Genomic DNA, 17,717 nt, shown 5'->3' on the forward strand with positions numbered 1-17,717 from the left:
GGAGCCTGAAGACCCACACTCAACGATCAGGAACAGCTTCTTCCCCTCCGCCATCAGATTTCTGAACGGTCCCTGAACACTACCTCGTAATTCCTTTATTTTTTGCAATATTTATTTGTTTTTGTGATTTATAGTAATTTTACGTCTCTGCACTGTACTGCTGCTGCAAGACAACAAATTTCATGTCATCTAAGTCGGTGATAATAAACCTGATTCTATCCTCACCTCACGGAAACCAGCCTCCCCTCCATGGACTCTGTCTACACCTCGCTGCCTCAGGAAAGCAGCCAACATAATCAAAGACCCCTCCCACCCCGGACATTCTCTCTTCTCCTCCCTCCTATCGGGCAGAAAATACAAAAGCCTCATAGCACGTACCACCAGGCTCAAGGACGGCTTCTATCACGCTGTTATAAGACTATTGAATGCTCCCCTAGTACGCTAAGATGGATTCTTGACCTCAAAATCTACCTCATCGTGGCCCTTGCACCTTATTGTCGGCCTGCACTGCACTTTCTCTGTAGCTGTAACACTTTATTCTGCATTCTGTTTTTGCTTTTCCCTTGTACTACCTCAAGTACTTATGTTTTTGAAATGATCTGTATGGATGGCATGCAAAACAAAATTTTCCACTGTATCTCAGTACATGCAACAATAATAAACCAATTACTTTCTCATGTGGCTTTCAAGTCTCATCTCGTTCTCCTAGCACCCACCTACACAGTGGTCCATTAGCCCACCAGTGTGTCTTTGGGGTGTGGGAGGGAACTGGAGCACCACGCGGTCACTAAGAGGAAGATGTAGATTCCACACCAGAGCAGCCAAAGTCGGGATTGAACCAGGGTCGCTGGAGCTGTGTTGTAGAAACGTTACCTGCTGGGCCGGTCTGACGCTTATATCTCTAGATCTTCAGTATCAGGCCTCTTGCTGCCAAGAAAATGTCTCAAGATGGTGCCAGAGCGTGGCAACTCGCCGCAAGCTACTCGCTGCAAGCTGCTCTCTGCAGACCAACTCATTTCTTCTACTATAATCATTCCACTCTCTTAAATCTAAAATCTACATCTCTAAGAATTACTGATAATGTTCTTTTAAATCTTCTTACAGGGCTGTCAATCTTCTGACCTCCAGGAGCTGATCTACCAACTCCCGGTTCCACACGGGTACAACCAGTGAGGCCCAGGACGGGCCCGTCCACGTGGAAGCCCGCGCAGGGTGAAGAGCCGACCCCACTGAGTCCCCCCGCCATCCAGACCCGACTCCCTGGACCCCACTGGAGCGTGTCCGGCACCAAGGACCTACCAAAGACCTGACCTGCAGGAGCGCCCGACGACGACCCCGTGACCCGACCTACCTGGAAGCCGAGTCCCGAGGTCCGACCCAACGCTGAAGCCGGGGCCCCTCTGGATTGGAAGCCTGACCCTACTGAGCAGGAGGGGACAGGTCCCGATGCCGAGGCTCCCCTAGACACCCCCACTTACCTGCTGGGGCAGCCCACTCCTCTTCAGGACCTTCAGACCAGTATGGGAACGACTTACTTCACAGGCCAGCCGAATCTGCTCCAGGTCTTCCAGGTCAGTCCTTAAGCAGTCACTTATCTTCCAATCCAGCTGGCTCCTCTCCAGGTCTTCCAGGTCAGTCCTTAAGCAGTCACTTATCTTCCAGTCCAGCTGGCTCCACTCCAGGTCTTCCAGGACCGACCAGACACAGCCATTTACCTTGGAAGTGAGGTAAGAGGACTGGGCTGCAGGCGAGGCTGAAACAGCAAGACCCACCCTCCCCAGCATACTACTAGCTAAGGTCCAGGCCATTGATAACAAAGTTGATGAACTAAGGGCAAGACTGACCTACCAAAGACAACTGAGGGACTGCTGTGTGCTGTGTCTCACCGAAACGTGGCTCACACCTGCTTCATCTGACCGTACCATACAACCTGAGGGCTTCTCAATCCACCGGCTGGACCGTACAGCATCCTCAGGCAAAGTCAGAGGCGGAGGGGTCTGCTTCTTAATTAACACCTAGTGGTGCTCGGACGTGACGGTCCTGGCGAGTTCCTGCTCACCCAGCCTGGAATATCTAACGGTGAAATGTTGTCCATACTACCTGCCACAGTTCACTTCAGCTATCCTGACGGCAGTCTACATCCCACCCCAGACAGACGTGAAGCCTGCACTCGATGAACTATACTCTGCGGTCAACAGCCTTGAAATAGGATACGATGAGATGGACTCTGACCTCACGGTCTACCTTGTTGTGACCTTGCACCTTATTGCACTGCACTTTCTCTGTAGCTGTGACACTTTACTCTGTACTGTTTTTGTTTTTACCTGTACTACATCAATGCACTCTGTACTAACCCAATGTAACTGCACTGTGTAATGAATTGACCTGTACAAACAGTAAGCAAGACAAATTTTTCACTGTACCTCGGTACAAGTGACAATAATAAACCAATACCAATAGCAATACCCTGAGGCCCTCTTCATCATTGCCTTTCAACCAGGCCAACTTCAAGAGTACCAAAGTACTACTAGCGCATCTCCTGTCCCACCAGGGGCCCAAAAACACCCTTGACCATTATTTTTCCCAGGGTTGAAATGTCTAATACTAGAGGGCATGCATTTAAGGTTGGGGAGGGGTTCAAATGAGGTGTGCAGGGCAAGTTTTTTTTTACACAAACAGTGTTGTGTGCCTGGAATGCGCTGCCAGGGGTGGGGGTGGAGGCAGATACGAAAGAGGTATTTAAGAGGCCCTCAGATAGGCCCATGGATGTGCAGAGAATGGAGGGATGTGGACCTTGCATAGACAGAAGGGATTAGTTCAATTAGGTGTCTAGTTTAATTAATTCAGCACAACATCGGGGACCAAAGAGCCTGTTCCTGTGCTGTACACTATGTTCACTGCACTACAAATACACCCACACTCTCAAAGTCAAACTCGAGTTTGCTGTCAGATGCACAAGTCCGTGTGTGCATGGGTGCAATGAGAAACTTGCAGCAGTATCACAGGCACAGAGCATCAGATAAGCAGCATTCACAAGAGATAAACACAAATTATACACAGTTTCAACAAAGAAAGTCAATTTTAGTGCAAAGTGATCTAAGTGTTGCTAAACTGTAGTGATGAGGGTTGTGCTGGTTGGTTCAAGAACCGAATGGTTGAAGGGAAGTCGCTGTTCCTGAACCTGGTGGTGTGGGACTTCAGGCTTCTGTACCTCCTGCCCAATGGTAGGATGGAAAGCCGTGTGGTAAGGGTCCACGGACAGAAAGTTACACTACGGGCACCGAGAGGCTGCTGTGCCGTGAAGGGGCGCCAGACTGTCACGAGGTGGCACAGCACAGTCAGATGGACAGAGAAGTGACAGTGAGCCGTCAGGTGAGAGGCAGGCTGCCACACTGATGGACCCTGAGCAAAGGCAGCTGGAGAAGAGCCTGCTTGTTGGCAGGAGCTGTTCCCTGTGCAACACCAGACCCCCTACACAGTCAGCGGCAACCTCTCTGCACTCTCGAGCCCGGTGACCATCAGCAGAAGGGAATTGTTCCTTTGGTGATTATTCCAAACCCGGGAAAGGAGGGGAATTGGGATCAAGGACAAATGTGACCCGTACACCCCTCCTATCCAGATGATAACCCGGCACTGACTGAGGATTGAACCCCAGCCCATCCTGAGCTGGGCCTTTGTACCAGGGACTGCTCTGATCTACCAAGGAGAGTTATAAGTTCAGCTTTAAATTCCTGGGCAATCACAAGGAAGGCGCACCAGTGTCTTTACTTTCTTAGGAGGTGAAGGAGGTTTGGCTTGTCACTGAACACTCTAACAGATGTACTGTTGAAAGTATCCTGACTGGTTGCATCACAGTCTGGAACAGCAATTCAAAAGCGCAGGAATGTAAGAAGCTGCAGAGAGTAGTGGACTCAGCCCAACACATCACGGGCACGTCCCTCCCCACCACTGGGAGCATCTACAGGAGTACAGGAGTACCTCAAGAAGGCAACATCCGTCATCAAAGATCCCCACCATCCAGGCCGTGCCATCTTCTCACAGCTCCCATTGGGCAGGAGGTACAGCAGCCTGAAGTCCCACACCACCAGGTTCAGGAACAGCTACTTCCCTTCAACCATTCGGTTCTTGAACCAACTAGCACATCCATGATCACTGCCTCAGTACAGCAACACTGGGACCTCTTTGCACTACAATGGACTGTGTTTTTTTGTTCTAATTGTGTTCTTTCTTGTTAAAGTTGTGTGTAATTCATGTTTCTGTTTTTCTTGTGAATGCTGCTTATCTGATGCTCTGTGCCTGCGATGCTGCTGCAAGTAAGTTTTTCACTGCACCTGTGCACACATGGACTTGCGCATCTGACAATAAACTCAACCCTGACTTTGTGCAGTATTTACCCACAATCTACGCGCTGACACTGGCAATGTTGAGATCCTTCAGTGAAGATACCCAGCAGAAAGAACGCACAAATATTTATTCAAATCCACAATGTTTCTCGAAACGTTGTGTCCAACAATTTACAAAAGGAAAAGGTTAATATTCACAAGTCTCTTGATGCCCAAGAGTATTTGACGGTAGGAATCTCCCCCGACCCCACCATCGCTGCACGTGTCACAGGTCACAGTGTGGGAGGCAGCAACAGGGACCCGTCCAACCCCGAGCGGGCAATAATGTTTCGCCTACAACTGCAACCCAGCCAATAGGTGGTCATTCACTGCGGTTTGACTGGTGGGACAGGGGAAACTACTTGGGCCTGAGATGGAGGCCATTCAGTCCATTGTTGTCCAATGCTGGCTCCCAGCAGGTCAATCCAATTCCCGTGTTTCTGCAGCCCATCCACACAATACCACTCTGGCCCAAACACATCACCCCCCAGCTGCAGGGCAGACCCAGGGCACAAAATTAAACAAGGACCATTACCCCTAACACGATCGTTTACGTCCCAGGACTGTGGGGGGGAAGGAAACAGGTCTAACTTTGGGCCCCCAGGGGGGGCACATTTTTGTTGCTCTACCTGACCCGGGACGTGGGACACGGGTGGTCAGAGCTGGAAGTGGCCGTAGAGGTGACCCAGGCGGTCGATGTTCTTGTGCAGGACGCTGTGCAGCACCTCCAAGCATTTGGCCACGTCCCCGTCACGGGAGAAGTCCCGGTAGAAGCGGCCCGTCTCCGAGTCGAAGCTGAACTTCTGGGGCAGCGGCCCGTTGGCCCTCAGGTAGGCCCAGACACTGAGCAGGAGCAGGCGGACCTCGAAGGGGGTAAGGAGGTGGAAGATCTCGTGCATGCTGCCCAGCGTGGGGGGCAGCAGTTGTCCCTCGGCCATGCAGGCCAGCAGCTCACAGGAGGCGTGAAGCTGCCAGGGCGAGGAGGTGGTGCTGAGGTGGCGGGAGGCCTCCCAGTGGGACACCAGAGTGGCCAGCAGGCCCCGCAGCAGCACGGAGCAGTAGCAGAGGGCCGGGGGCCCCAGCGCCACCAGCCGCAGCAGGCTGAAGAGCAGCGGGTTGTCCTGGAAACGGTTGCGGATCTGCAGGTCCCTCTCCACCGTGCCGCGGGCCTGTTCCTCGGGAGGCCAGGCCAGCTCGCTGGCCGTCACGTCGGGGCACAGGCCCTCGACCAGGGCAAGGGCCACGGCCTGGGCTGCCTCGGCGCTGACGTGCCCCGGCGCCTCGCCGCCACTGCAGCGGACAGCCAGCGCCAGCAGCCGGAAGGCGTTGCCGCTGGCCTCAGCCTGGGGGAGAAGGCCCCGGCCCGGTGGGGGCTTCAGGCCGCGGCCGATCACCCCGGCGTGGAAGACGGCCCAGACGCCGCCGAAGCCAACGGCTGCACCGAACTCGCGGTTGACGCCGAGCAGGGAGTCACCGGGGGAGGAGGCGGAGGAGGAGGAGGAGGAGGGGGAGGCCGCGGGTCGGGCCGGCTTCCCGCCAAAGAGCGAGGCGTTGCCAGGGTGCAGGGCGGAGGCCACCAGCTGGCGCAGGACGGCGCGCAGGGCCGGCAGCGAGGAGGCGGCCAGGCGGGCCAGCAGCTCGCCCGCCGAGGCCTGGTCGGCCCAGCCCCGCCTGAGGGCCAGGAAGAAGCGGGAGGTGGCGGCCCTCACCAGGCCCAAGAGCTGGGCTGGCCCCAGGGACGGGGGCAGAGGCAGTGCGGCCAGCAGCAGCGCCGCCCCCCCCGACAGCCCGGCGTCGCCGTGGGGCAGCAGCCGGCCCAGCTGCGGGGCGTGGGCCGACAGGGCCTCGGCCAGGCCTGCGGCCCCCTCGCCTCTCACCAGCGAGGCCAGGTTGAGCAGCAGGCGGCGGGCCTGAGGCCCAGCTGAGTGCAGGCGGGCCACGCAGCGGCCGGCGGTGGCTGGAACCAGGCCTGGGACGGAGGAGGACAGGGCCGAGTGGAGCTGCCCGGCCAGGGCCAGCTCCTCGGGGCAGGAGGCCAGCGCCAGCAGCTGGCACAGGGCCTCGGCCGCCCAGCTGGGGCCACAGTAGACGGCCAGCAGGCCCAGCAGCTGGTGCTGCCAGGGGTGTCTCTTGCACTCAGGCCTCAGGGCCTCGCGGCACAGCTCAGGCAGCCGCCCCTTCAGCCCATCCAGGAAGGGCACGGAGCGGGCCTGGGGGTCCCCCGGACCCCCGGGGCCCCGGCCGTACACCAGCCTCTGCAGGTGCAGCAGCAACAGCTGCACCACCCTCTGGCAGGCCTCACGGACGCTGTCCCGCACGGCCAGGCCCGGCGAGGTGATGACGGAGGCCGGGGCGGCCGTCTCCAGCAGGAAGCGCAGCACCCGGTGGGCGCCTGCCCCGCTCTGGCACACCAGGTGGACCAGCAGCCCCAGCAGGTTGTCCGCCTCCTCCCTGCCCAGGCCTGAGAAGCGCTGGTGGAGCTGGTCCAGCACTGGGGGCTTGAGGGAGTCCACCAGCTCGGCCGAGACAGCCCCCAGCAGGGCCGGTGACATGGCGGCCAGCTGCAGGAGGAAGGGGACGGTGGCCTCCTGGTGCTGGGGCTGGGGGTCTCTTCCGGGGCCCAGGCTCTCATGGAACATCAGCAGCAGCTCCTGCTTGATGCTGTCCGAGTGCCTGGTGGCCAGGTGCCCCAGGATGCCCACCACTGAGGCGATCTTGGGCACCCGCTGGTCAGCGGAGGAGGGCAGGAGGGGGTCTACGGAGGATGGTCCCCCGTGCAGGCAGAAGTCCTTCAGGCCACAGGACAGGACCCGGCTGATGATGGTGTTGGGGAACGAGGAGCCGATGTGGGCCACCACCCAGTCAAAGTGCGGTGAGTGTTGGACGGAGGTGTCCAGGAGCGCGTCGACGCAGGCATCGGGGCAGGTGCTGATCATGGAGGACAGGCACTGCACGTAGATCTCCATCAGGGCCCGGGTAGCCTTGCAGGACATCCAGAGCTGCAGCAGCTCGTTGAGGCTGCTGGCGTGAGGCACCCGGTGACGGCCAGAGTACTTGCTGCTCAGCTGACCCATCAGGTCGATGGACCAGCCGGAGACCAGGGGGGCCCAGGCCTTGGGGTTGGAGCGAACGAACTCAGACAGCACGGCCTGTATCTCCTGCGTCACGTCATCCAGCCCTGGGCTGCCCAGGTGCCCCGCCGGCGTCCCCTCCCGCTCCAGCTCCAGGATGTAGCTGCCCACCGACTCGTCGAAGACGCCCCTCAAGTGCTCCAGCACGGCGGACCGGGCCGGCGGCAGGTTACGCAGGAGCAGGATGCCACACCGGGCATGCTCCTTCACTGTCAGCTTGTGGCCTTGAACTGGGTCTGTGCCGCTGATGAACGCCTTTACCTCCTGCAGCAGCTCCTGCGAACTGGAAGGGGGAAAGAGAAACAGGGAGAGTCAGAGGCAGCCACACAGCACACAGGAGACGGCCATTCCAGCCGTCACAAAGGCGAAGGAAATCCGGCACGTCCCCGACGACCCTCGCCGATTTTTACCAATGCACAGTAGAAAGCATCCTATCCGGATGCATCACACTTGGTACGGCAGGACCAGGACTGCCAGAAACTGCAGAGAGTTCTGGACACAGCCCAGTGTGTCACAGAAACCAGCCTCCCCTCCACTGACTCCGTCTACACTTCCCGCTGCCTCGATAAAGCAGTCGACATAATCAGAGACCCCTCCCACCCCGGACATTCTCTCTTCTCCCCCCTCCCATCGGGCAGAAGGTACAAAAGCCCAGGCTCAAGGACAGCCTCTATCCCGCTTCCGGCGCCAACACAGCATGCCCACAACTTCCTAACCTGTATGTCTTTGGAATGTGGGAGGAAACCAGAGCACCCAGAGGACACGGGGAGAATGTACAAACTCCTCATAGACAGTGGCTGGAATTGAACCCTGGCCGCTGGCGCTGTAATAGCGTTACGCTAACCGCTACACTACTGTGCCTGCCCCTGTGAACCCATCAGCTACAGCACCCAACAGAAATCCAGGAGGTCAAAGGAAAGCTCAAGGTCAGGATCGAACTTGGGTCCCTGGAGTCACGAGGCAGCAGTTCTAAATACTGCCTGCCAATAATACTCGAGAAACAAAGGACTGCAGATGCTGGAATGTAGGTGAAAAAACAACAAGATGCTGGAGGAACTCAGCAGGCCAGGCAGCATCCGTGGAGAAAAGCAGGTGGTCAACGTTTCGGGTCAGGACCCTTCTTCAGCACTGAAGATAGGAAAAGGGGAAGCCCAATATATGGGAGGGGAAAGCAGAGCAGTGAAAGGTGGACAAAAGAGGGGAGGCGGGGTGGGCACAGGGTGGTGATAGGTAGATACAGGTAAGAGATGGTGATAGGCAGGTGGGGGGGAGGAAGGAAGAGCAGATCCACCGGGGGAGGGGTCACAGGTAGGGAGGCAGGTGCCTCATGAGGGGAGGGGAGGAAGAACAGAAAAGGCGAGGAGAAAAAAAGAGGCGAGGAACGTGAGAATGTGTGAGCGAGTGGGGCAGGGAGTGCACATACGTACCTCATTCTAACATCTTCATCTCTCATACAGTTGCAACATTTGGTTGCACAAGAGATTGCAGATTTATGTTACAGGCACACACACACCCAGGGTATAAATGGCATGAATGTTAGATTTTTTGCAGCAGCAGCTCAACACATTACGGACATGTGGGAAGCATCCTGACTGGCTGCATCACGGCCTGGCGTGGGAGCTCCAGGAACGCACGAGGCTGCAGAGAGCGGTGGGACTCAGCCGGTTCCATCACGGGTACAGCTCTCCCCACCATCGAGGGACATCTACAAGAGGTGACATCCACCATCAGGGACCCCCACTGTCCGGGCCGTGCCCTCTTCTCGATGCTGCCATCAGGCAGGAGGTACAGGAGCCTGAAGACCCACACTTCAAGGTTCAACAACAGCTTCTTCCCCACTGCCGTCAGGGTCTAGAACCCACCTGAAAAACCCCAACACTGCCTTGGACTGTATTTCCCTCAACTTGCACTGAGGTTGTTATGTTTAGTTTGTCATGTAAGTAATGTATAATTTAAGTTAATTTAAGTTTATGTTTGTAATGTACTGAGCTGTTGCTGCATAGAGCTAATTTTCATGGCATTTATACCTTGGGCATGTATGACAATAAACCTTAAACATAAGTTAATGCAGACTTAAACTAACATAAATATAAATCTAGAGCAACACACAAAAAGCTGAAGGAACTCAGCGGGTCAGGCAGCATCTACGGAGGGAGATGGAAACGTTCGACTGTCCATTTCCCTCCATAGATGCTGCCTGACCCGCTGAGTTCCTCCAACGTTTTGTGTGTTGCTGTAACATTTGGATCCCCCCGATTCACACTTACACTGGAGGTCCTGCACCGACGGGCAAGCGTAATTAAAACAAAAATGAGGGGGATATTCGACAAGCCGGGCAGCATCAGCGAAGAGAGGAGCAGAGTTAATGTTTGAGGTCATTGACCATTCATCACCCTTCTGACATCTGCCTCCTCTACGTTAAAGGAGAACACTCCTGCTGCTCATCCTGAATGGAGTAGTTTGCTCTGGAGCTGAGAATCACCCACGTTAGTGTGGGGCTGACATGGTGCATAAAGCAATCAGCAGACAAGGTCAGTGTTACAGGTGCAATTCCTCATGCACTGGGGTTCTTCAGGGCAGTGTGCCACACCCAACCACCTTCAGCCGCTTCAGCAGTGACCTTCCTTCCGTCAGATGTTCACTGACGACTGCTCAGCTGTTCACTTCCATTCACGGCTCCTCGGCATATGAGCCAGCTCTCCGCCTGCATGCAGCAAGCCCTGGACGACACTCAGGAACGAGCTGATCAGAGGCAGGTAGCATCTGAGCCAGGCAATGACCATCTCCAAAAAGAGAGTCTAACCACCTACCGTTGCGATTCAATGGTACTTTCATCGCTGAGTCCCCCGCCATCAACACCCCAGGGATAACTACTGACTGGAGACTTAACTGGAACAACCGCACCATTAGTTCAGCACAACATCGTGGGCTGAAGGGCCTGTTCCTGCTGTGGAGCGACAAATAATCTGCTGGAGAAACTCAGCAGGTTGAGCAGCATTTGTGGGAGGAAAGGAATTGTCGACGGTTCAGGTCAAAACCCTGCATCAGGGCGAGTCGACAATTCCTTCCCCCACCCCCCAACAGACACTGCTCCACCCGCTGAGTTCTTCCTGCAGATTGTTTGTTGCTCCAGATTCCAGCATCTGCAGTCTCTGGTGCCTCCGCTGCTCCTGTGTTGTATTGTTCTGTGTTCTTGACCTCAGGATCTACCTCGTCGTGGCCCTTGCACCTTATTGTCTGCCTGCACTGCACCTTCCCTGTAACTCTAACACTTTATTCTGCATTCTGTTATTGCTTTTCCCTTGTACTACCTCAAAGTAAATTGGTTTATTATTGTCACATGTACCGAGGAACAGTGAAAAACCTTGTTTTGCATGCCGTCCACACAGATCATCTCATCACAACAGTGCATTGAGTAGATTTAACATTATTAGTAATTCTTAAGACTCATAGAATTTTGAAATGATCTGCAGGGATGACAATGCAAACAGAAGTTTCTCACTGTACCTCGATCCATGTGACAATAGTGAACTAATTTACCAATATTTGCATTTCTCACACTTATTACAAACTTTTTCTGCCGCTCAGTACCGGGACCACTGCAAACCCCACCCAGCCTCGCGCATGCGCACGACACGGCCGCCGGCAGCCGCCGCCAAGACGGCGCGCCTGCGCAGTGCCGGCCGTGCCGCCCTCGGACGCCGCGCCTGCGCAGAGCCGGCCGTGCCGCCCTCGGACGCCGCGCCTGCGCAGACTTGCCTGATCCCCACTCGGGAGTTGGCGCTTCCCTCCATGGCCGCGGCCGCCATCGGCTGCCCGCAGCGAGAGTAGGCGGCGGAGAGCCGGGGGGGGGGGCTCGGACGGTGGAGCCGTCCCTCCGGTACCGGCGGCCGCTCGCACGACACGAGGCCGGGAGAGCCCGCGCACCGCGGCCGGACGCCGCGCCGACACCGTGCAGGCGGAGTCACACTTGTAATGCGCCGGCTGGAGCACCGCGGCGCCCGACTCTGGTTCCAGCAGCCCCGCCGTCCGGGACGGGGCACCGCCCAGTGCAATCCGTCCCACCCAGCCAGGGCGGCGCAGGTTGCACACATTACAGCCCGAAAGCAACCAATCACTGCAATTTTCCAAAAAGTTGATATAATATTTTATAACAACTGTTACGTCCCAGCAACAATGAAGCGCACTGAGCCATGTACAGGTGTTAAAAACTTTTATTAATAACTACTTGTAGTAATAAAAGTTAAAACGTTAGCTATCAAACATAATCCCCAAAACTAAACTCAAAGTGTGTTTCTCAAAGTTCAGTTCGGCCAGCCGTAAGGTGAAACGTGAGCAAAGGCTTTTGCGAAACCACCGTTTGACTGAAGAGAGAATGTAGAGAGAATTTACGAACTCCACATGTTCTGCGATGGAACCCATACGACACCTCAATCTCCCATGATCTCCACTGCTTTGTTCCGAAGTGTCTGCCACCCCGAAGGCATTCGAGACGTGGCCGTCCACAGAAATACCTGTTTCCCACTACAGGTTAACGACAGTGGACTCCACTTCTTTGCTCCAAAAATCCATACATGGATTGTAGTGACAGACACAGCTATTGTTCTTCATCCATTGTTACGGAGACCAGCAAGTCAGTGTCTCTCTCTCTTCTCCGACTCACTTCGATTCACTGAGCAAAACAGCCAGCAAGTTGTCATCTTGCTGTCTGGATGACAGCGCGCGCGCGCACCCACACACACACACACACACACACACACACACTACTACTACTCTACTGTCCATGCCTTAAAGGGACATTCACCAAATAGCAACCTGACTCATAACACAACTTTTAGCAAATTGGTTTATTACTGTCACCTGTACAGTGAAAAACTTTGTTTACCCCTGTTATTCTGACTTCTGCCCTTTCTTTCCAGTCCTGATGAAGGATTCTTTTTTTTACACTATTTAGTTTTGTAATTTATAGTAATTTTATGTCTTTGCGCTGTACTGCTGCTGCAAAAACACAATGAATTTCACATTATCTAAGTCAGTGAAACCCGAAACATCGACCGTTCATTTCCCTCTGATAGATGCTGCCTGACCCGCTGAGTTCCTCCAGTTTTGTGTGTGTTGCTCCAGATTTCCAGCATCTGCAGTCTCTCTTGTGTCTCAGTCTTTACTTTGCACGCCATCCACACAGATCATTTCATCACATCGGTACATTGAGGTAGTACAAGGGAAAACAATAATAGAATGCAGAATAAAGTGTTACAGTTACAGAGAAAGTGCAGTGCAGGCAGACAATAAGGTGCAAGGTCCACGATGAGGTAGATTGTGAGGTCAAGAGTCCATCTTATCATACTAGGGGACTGTTCAATAGTCTTATAACAGCAGGATAGAAGCTGTCCTTGAGCCTGGTGGTACGTGTTCTCAGGCTTCTGTATCTTCTGCCGGATGGAAGGGGGGAGAAGGGAGAATGTCCGGGGTGGGTGGGGTCTTTGATTATGTCGGCTGCTTTACCGAGGCAGTGGGAAGTGTAGACAGAGTCCATGGAGGGGAGGCTGGTTTCCGTGAGGTGAGGACAGAATAAGGTTTACTATCACTGACTTATATGACGTGAAATGTGTTGTTTTGCAGATGCAGTACAGTGCAAAGACATAAAGTTAACTATAAATTACAAAAATAATGCAGAAAAAGGAATAACGAGGTAGTGTTCACGGGTTCATGGACCCTTCAGAAGTCTGATGGTGGAGGGGAAGAAGCTGTTCCTGAATCATTGAGTGTGGGTCTTCAGGCTCCTGTACCTCCTCCCTGATGGTAGTAATGAGAAGAGGGCATGTCCCGGGTGGTGAGGGTCCTTAGTGATGGATGCCGCCTTCTTGAGGCACCGCCTCTTGAAGATGTCCTCAACGGCGGGGAGGGTTGTGCCCGTGATGGAGCTGACTGAGTCTACAACCCTCCGCAGCCTCTTGCAATCCTGTGCATTGGAGGCTGTGATGCAACCAGTCAGAACACTCTCCACTGTACATCTGTAGAAATTTGCAAGAGTCTTTGGTGAAATGCCAAATCTCCTCAAACTCCCAACGAAGTAAAGCCACCGACGTGCCTTCTTCATGATTGCATCAGTGTGTTAGGCCCAGGATGGATCCTCCGAGATGTTGACGCCCAGGAACTTGAAGCTACCCATCCTTTCCACCGCTGACCCAGAACCTATGTGCTTTGATGCTGCAGTTTTTCAATGTACCTGTATCTGAGTACCTCATTATACCTGTCTCATTAACTCCACTTGACTTGACCAGAGGTCGGGATCGAACCCGGGTCCCTGGAGCTGTGAGGCAGTGGTTCTACCCGCCGTACTGCCTACTCCACACCAATGTCACCTTCGTTTGCTCGCCCCCAGCACTTTGCTCTCTAATCCCCTAACACTTCAGATTTATGACACACTGTGGGGATTTTAATTAGCCCTGCGGCTCAGTGGCCCCATCTGGTGGACGTGAACCTCGGCTGCAGGGCAGTGGGACCGTGGGGGTCGGGGCGAGGGTTTGGAGGTCGGTGAGTTTCTCAGCTCTTTCCCCGAGCCCAGCTGACACTGCAGCTGACGCACTTGAGCCGTAATACCGCCTCGGTTCATCGCAGAAGGCGGATTAGAGTAAAATCCTGATGCAGGGAGCTGCAGGCAGAGTACTAATCCCGAGATTAGGGAGCCGTTTAAAAGTCCCCACCGCTCACTGCCCGGGTTCCCATTTGCTGAAGCGAAACGAATCTTTGTGGCCTTTCTCTGTGCTCGGGACTGTGGTGAGAAGGTGCCCGAGGGAGAGGATGGGGAGCAGAGAGTGAGAGAGCAGAGCGGGAGAGAAACAGAGGTGGTGGAGAGGGGGAAAGGTAGCCTGAGAGAGGGCAAAGTGTGTGAGAGGGACAGAGAGAGACAGACAGAGAACAAAGTTAGAGAGAGGGGGGGGGGAATGAGAGAGGACAAAGTTAGAGAGGAAAGGAGCAGACATAGAGAGAGGGAGGGAGGACGAAGTTAGAGAGAGGACGAAGTTAGAGAGAGGACGAAGTTAGAGAGAGGACGAAGTTAGAGAGAGACAGAGAGAGAGGACAAAGTTAGAGAGAGACAGAGAGAGAGGACAAAGTTAGAGAGAGACAGAGAGAGAGGACAAAGTTAGAGAGAGACAGAGAGAGAGGACAAAGTTAGAGAGAGAGAGAAAGTTAGAGAGGGGGAAGGGGCAGACAGAAAGAGGACAAAGTTAGAGAGAGAAGGGACAAAATCAGAGAGGGCAGACAGAGAGAGAGCGGAGACGCCCCGGACGAGTGCGGCGCTGGGATGTCGAAGGCTCAGGTGGAGACCCTGCTGCGAGAGGCGGAGCAGACCAGGGCCGAGTGCCGCCGGCAGGCGGAGGAGACCAAGCAGGCGGTGCAGGGTCTGCGGGAGGAGCACGGGCAGCTGCTGCAGCGGGTCGAGCGGGTCGAGCGGGAGCTGGAGGAGATGAAGAAGACGGTGGGCGAGCTGCTGGACACCAAGATGGCCTTCGAGGCCCGGGAGCGGCAGGTCCGCAAACTCAGCAAGCAGCTGTAGGCGGATGATCGACTGGGGGAGGCGGCGCTCCCCGGCACCTCGCCGCTCCCCCCGGCAGCACGATCCGCCGAGGACTCCTCGCACTCGCCCTCTCCACGACCAGACAGACCCAGGTCTCTCCTGCGGGCACAGCAAGCTCCCAGGCACAGCAAGATCCCAGGCGTTTCGGCCCGACCGGTCCGTGCTGACCAAGATTCCCACTCCCTCTGGCAGCTCGTTCCACGTACGGACCACCCTCTGGGTGAAAAAGTGGCCCCTCAGGTCCCCTTTAAATCTTTCCCCTCTCCCCTTAGACTTTAGACTCCCCCACCCTGGGGAAAAGACTGTAAGCATCCACCTTATCGATGCCGCTCATGGTTTTATAAACCTCTATAAGGTCACCCCTCAGCCTCCCTCACTCCAGGGAAAACTGTCCCAGCCTGTCCAGTTTATAACTCAAACCCTCCAGATCCTGGTGGATCTTTTCCGCACCTTCCCCAGCTCAGTGACTCCCTTCCCGTCTCTGGGCAACACCCGTCCCGTCTCTGGGCGAGCAGAACCGCACACAACACCCCAGGTGCGGTCTCACCAACACCTTGCCCAGCTGTAACGGGACGTCCCGTAACTCCTGCACGTTAACCTGCCGCAGTTCCCCCTCTCCTGTCCGGGGAAGGAAGGGGAGGGGGGGGGGGTCGTCCCGCCACCGCTTCTCCCCAGCTCGTCCGAGAACCGGCGGGGCGGGGGGTCGCCTCGACCGATGTGTGCACGGCAAGATCCCACCGGCGGCAGAGGCGACCACCTGCAAGGTGCATCGGCGGACGGACCTGGGTTGGACTCGGGGTGTCTCGTCCTCTGTAATAGCGGCGGTGGGGGTCTTCCACACCTCCCTCAGGGGCAGGGGAATGGAGGGGAGGGGGGGTTTGTTTAAAATCTCGTACGAAAGCCAGCACCTCATTGCCGCTCCCTCCTCGCCGCCCCTGACCCTCCCCCTCCTTCCTCACTGCCCCCCTCCCTGTCTCCCCCCCCCTTTCTCTTCCACCTCACTGCCTCCCTCCCGACCCACGATAACCCTCTGCTCCCATGGCTTTCCCTCCCGCTCACTACTGCAATGAAGTGAGTTTGTTCTGTGGGTGTCGAGTGTCGGGGGGGGGGGGGGTAGTTTCGACCACTCTGACGCTGTGTTGAATTCACTGCAATAAAACCAGGCGACTCCCACCGGTGTCCGTGTCCTTCTCTGGCCCCCGGGGACGGACCCTCACCGGGCAGCACCCGGCTCAGCCCCATCCTCCCACTAATCTCCCGAGGCGACTGACACCGAGCCATCCAAGGTCACAGCCCTTGGGATTGTGGACGGATAAACTTGTCTCTCGTTGAAGAACTCGGGGTGGGGGGGGGGGGAACTTAAGAGGTGGCAGGGGCGGGGATCTGGGAGGGGCAGAAGCTGCTGGAGGGGCTCAGCGGGTCGAGCAGCATCTGTAGGGGGGGGCGTTGGCGGGGAAGGGTTGGTCGATGTTTCGCGGTGAGTGTGTGCACTGGGAGTCGGACGGGAGGTGAGGACGGGCGGTTCAGTAGGGGTGGGTGGGAGAGGGAGGAGGAGGAGGAGGGGCGGAGGGGAACGAGAGGGACTAGGGGGTGGAGGGAGGGGAGGGGGACGAGGAGGCGGCGGAGGGTAAGAGCAGGGGGGAGTGGGAGAGAGAGGGAGGGAGAGAGAGAGGGAGGGAGGGAGAGAGAGAGGGAGGGAGGGAGAGAGAGAAGGGGGGAGGGGGAGAGAGAGAGAGGGAGGGGGAGAGAGAGAGAGGGAGGGGGAGAGAGAGAGAGGGAGGGGGAGAGAGAGAGAGGGAGGGGGAGAGAGAGAGAGGGAGGGCGGGAGAGAGAGAGGGAGGGAGGGAGAGAGAGAGGGAGGGAGGGAGGGAGAGAGAGAGGGAGAGAGGGAGAGAGGGAGGGAGGGAGGGACTGGTCAGCGGACGCACAGCCCAGGGGGGCCGGTCAGGGCTCCGGGCTCCGGAGACACTCGCAACACGCACACACCAGCCTGCAGGGAGAGCGGAGTTTATTCCTTCACAGACGGACAGACCACGGGCTCCGAGGCTCAGACGGCCTCCCTGGGCGACTGCCCCTCCGCCCAGTACAGGAGCAGGTCCCCGCCGATCCACAGCTGACGGACGCGGGGCAGGCTCAGCGCCGGGGGGCTGTGGTCGCACAAGTGGGCGCCGTTCACCGCCAGGCGGAACCGGCTGCTCCCGCACAGCAGCAGCACCTGGGGGGGGGGGGGGGTGCAGTCAGAGAGAGGGGGTGGGGGGTCCACAAACACGGGTCCCGAGTACGGACACTGGGGCTGCGTGCACGCAGGATGGTTCGACATCTCGGGGGGAGTGGGGTTAGACTGGGGGGGAGTGGGGTTAGTCTGGGGGGGCGGGAGTGGGGTTAGACTGGGGGGGGAGTGGGGTTAGACTGGGGGGGCGGGAGTGGGGTTAGTCTGGGGGGAGTGGGGTTAGTTTGGGGGGCAGGAGTGGGGTTAGACTGGGGGGGCAGGAGTGGGGTTAGTCTGGGGGGGGCAGGAGTGGGGTTAGACTGGGGGGGCGGGAGTGGGGTTAGACTGGGGGGGCGGGAGTGGGGTTAGTCTGGGGGGGGCGGGAGTGGGGTTAGACTGGGGGGGCGGGAGTG

At 56.5% G+C, this 17,717-nt stretch overlaps 1 protein-coding gene across 1 annotated transcript; it reads right to left on the reverse strand.

Moving 5' to 3' along the window:
* Positions 1-4,456: 4,456 nt before the first annotated feature.
* ints5 (integrator complex subunit 5) lies at positions 4,457-11,521 on the reverse strand. Its single transcript, XM_052045125.1, has 2 exons — positions 11,273-11,521; positions 4,457-7,796 (listed from the first exon to the last, which is right to left on the reverse strand). The coding sequence occupies exons 1-2, from the start codon at positions 11,320-11,322 to the stop codon at positions 5,039-5,041; spliced, it is 2,808 nt and encodes a 935-aa protein (XP_051901085.1). The 5' UTR covers positions 11,323-11,521; the 3' UTR covers positions 4,457-5,038.
* Between the last annotated feature and the right edge of the window lie 6,196 nt (positions 11,522-17,717).

Source organism: Pristis pectinata, chromosome 38 (genome assembly GCF_009764475.1).
Source record: "Pristis pectinata isolate sPriPec2 chromosome 38, sPriPec2.1.pri, whole genome shotgun sequence".
Lineage (NCBI taxonomy): Eukaryota > Metazoa > Chordata > Chondrichthyes > Rhinopristiformes > Pristidae > Pristis > Pristis pectinata.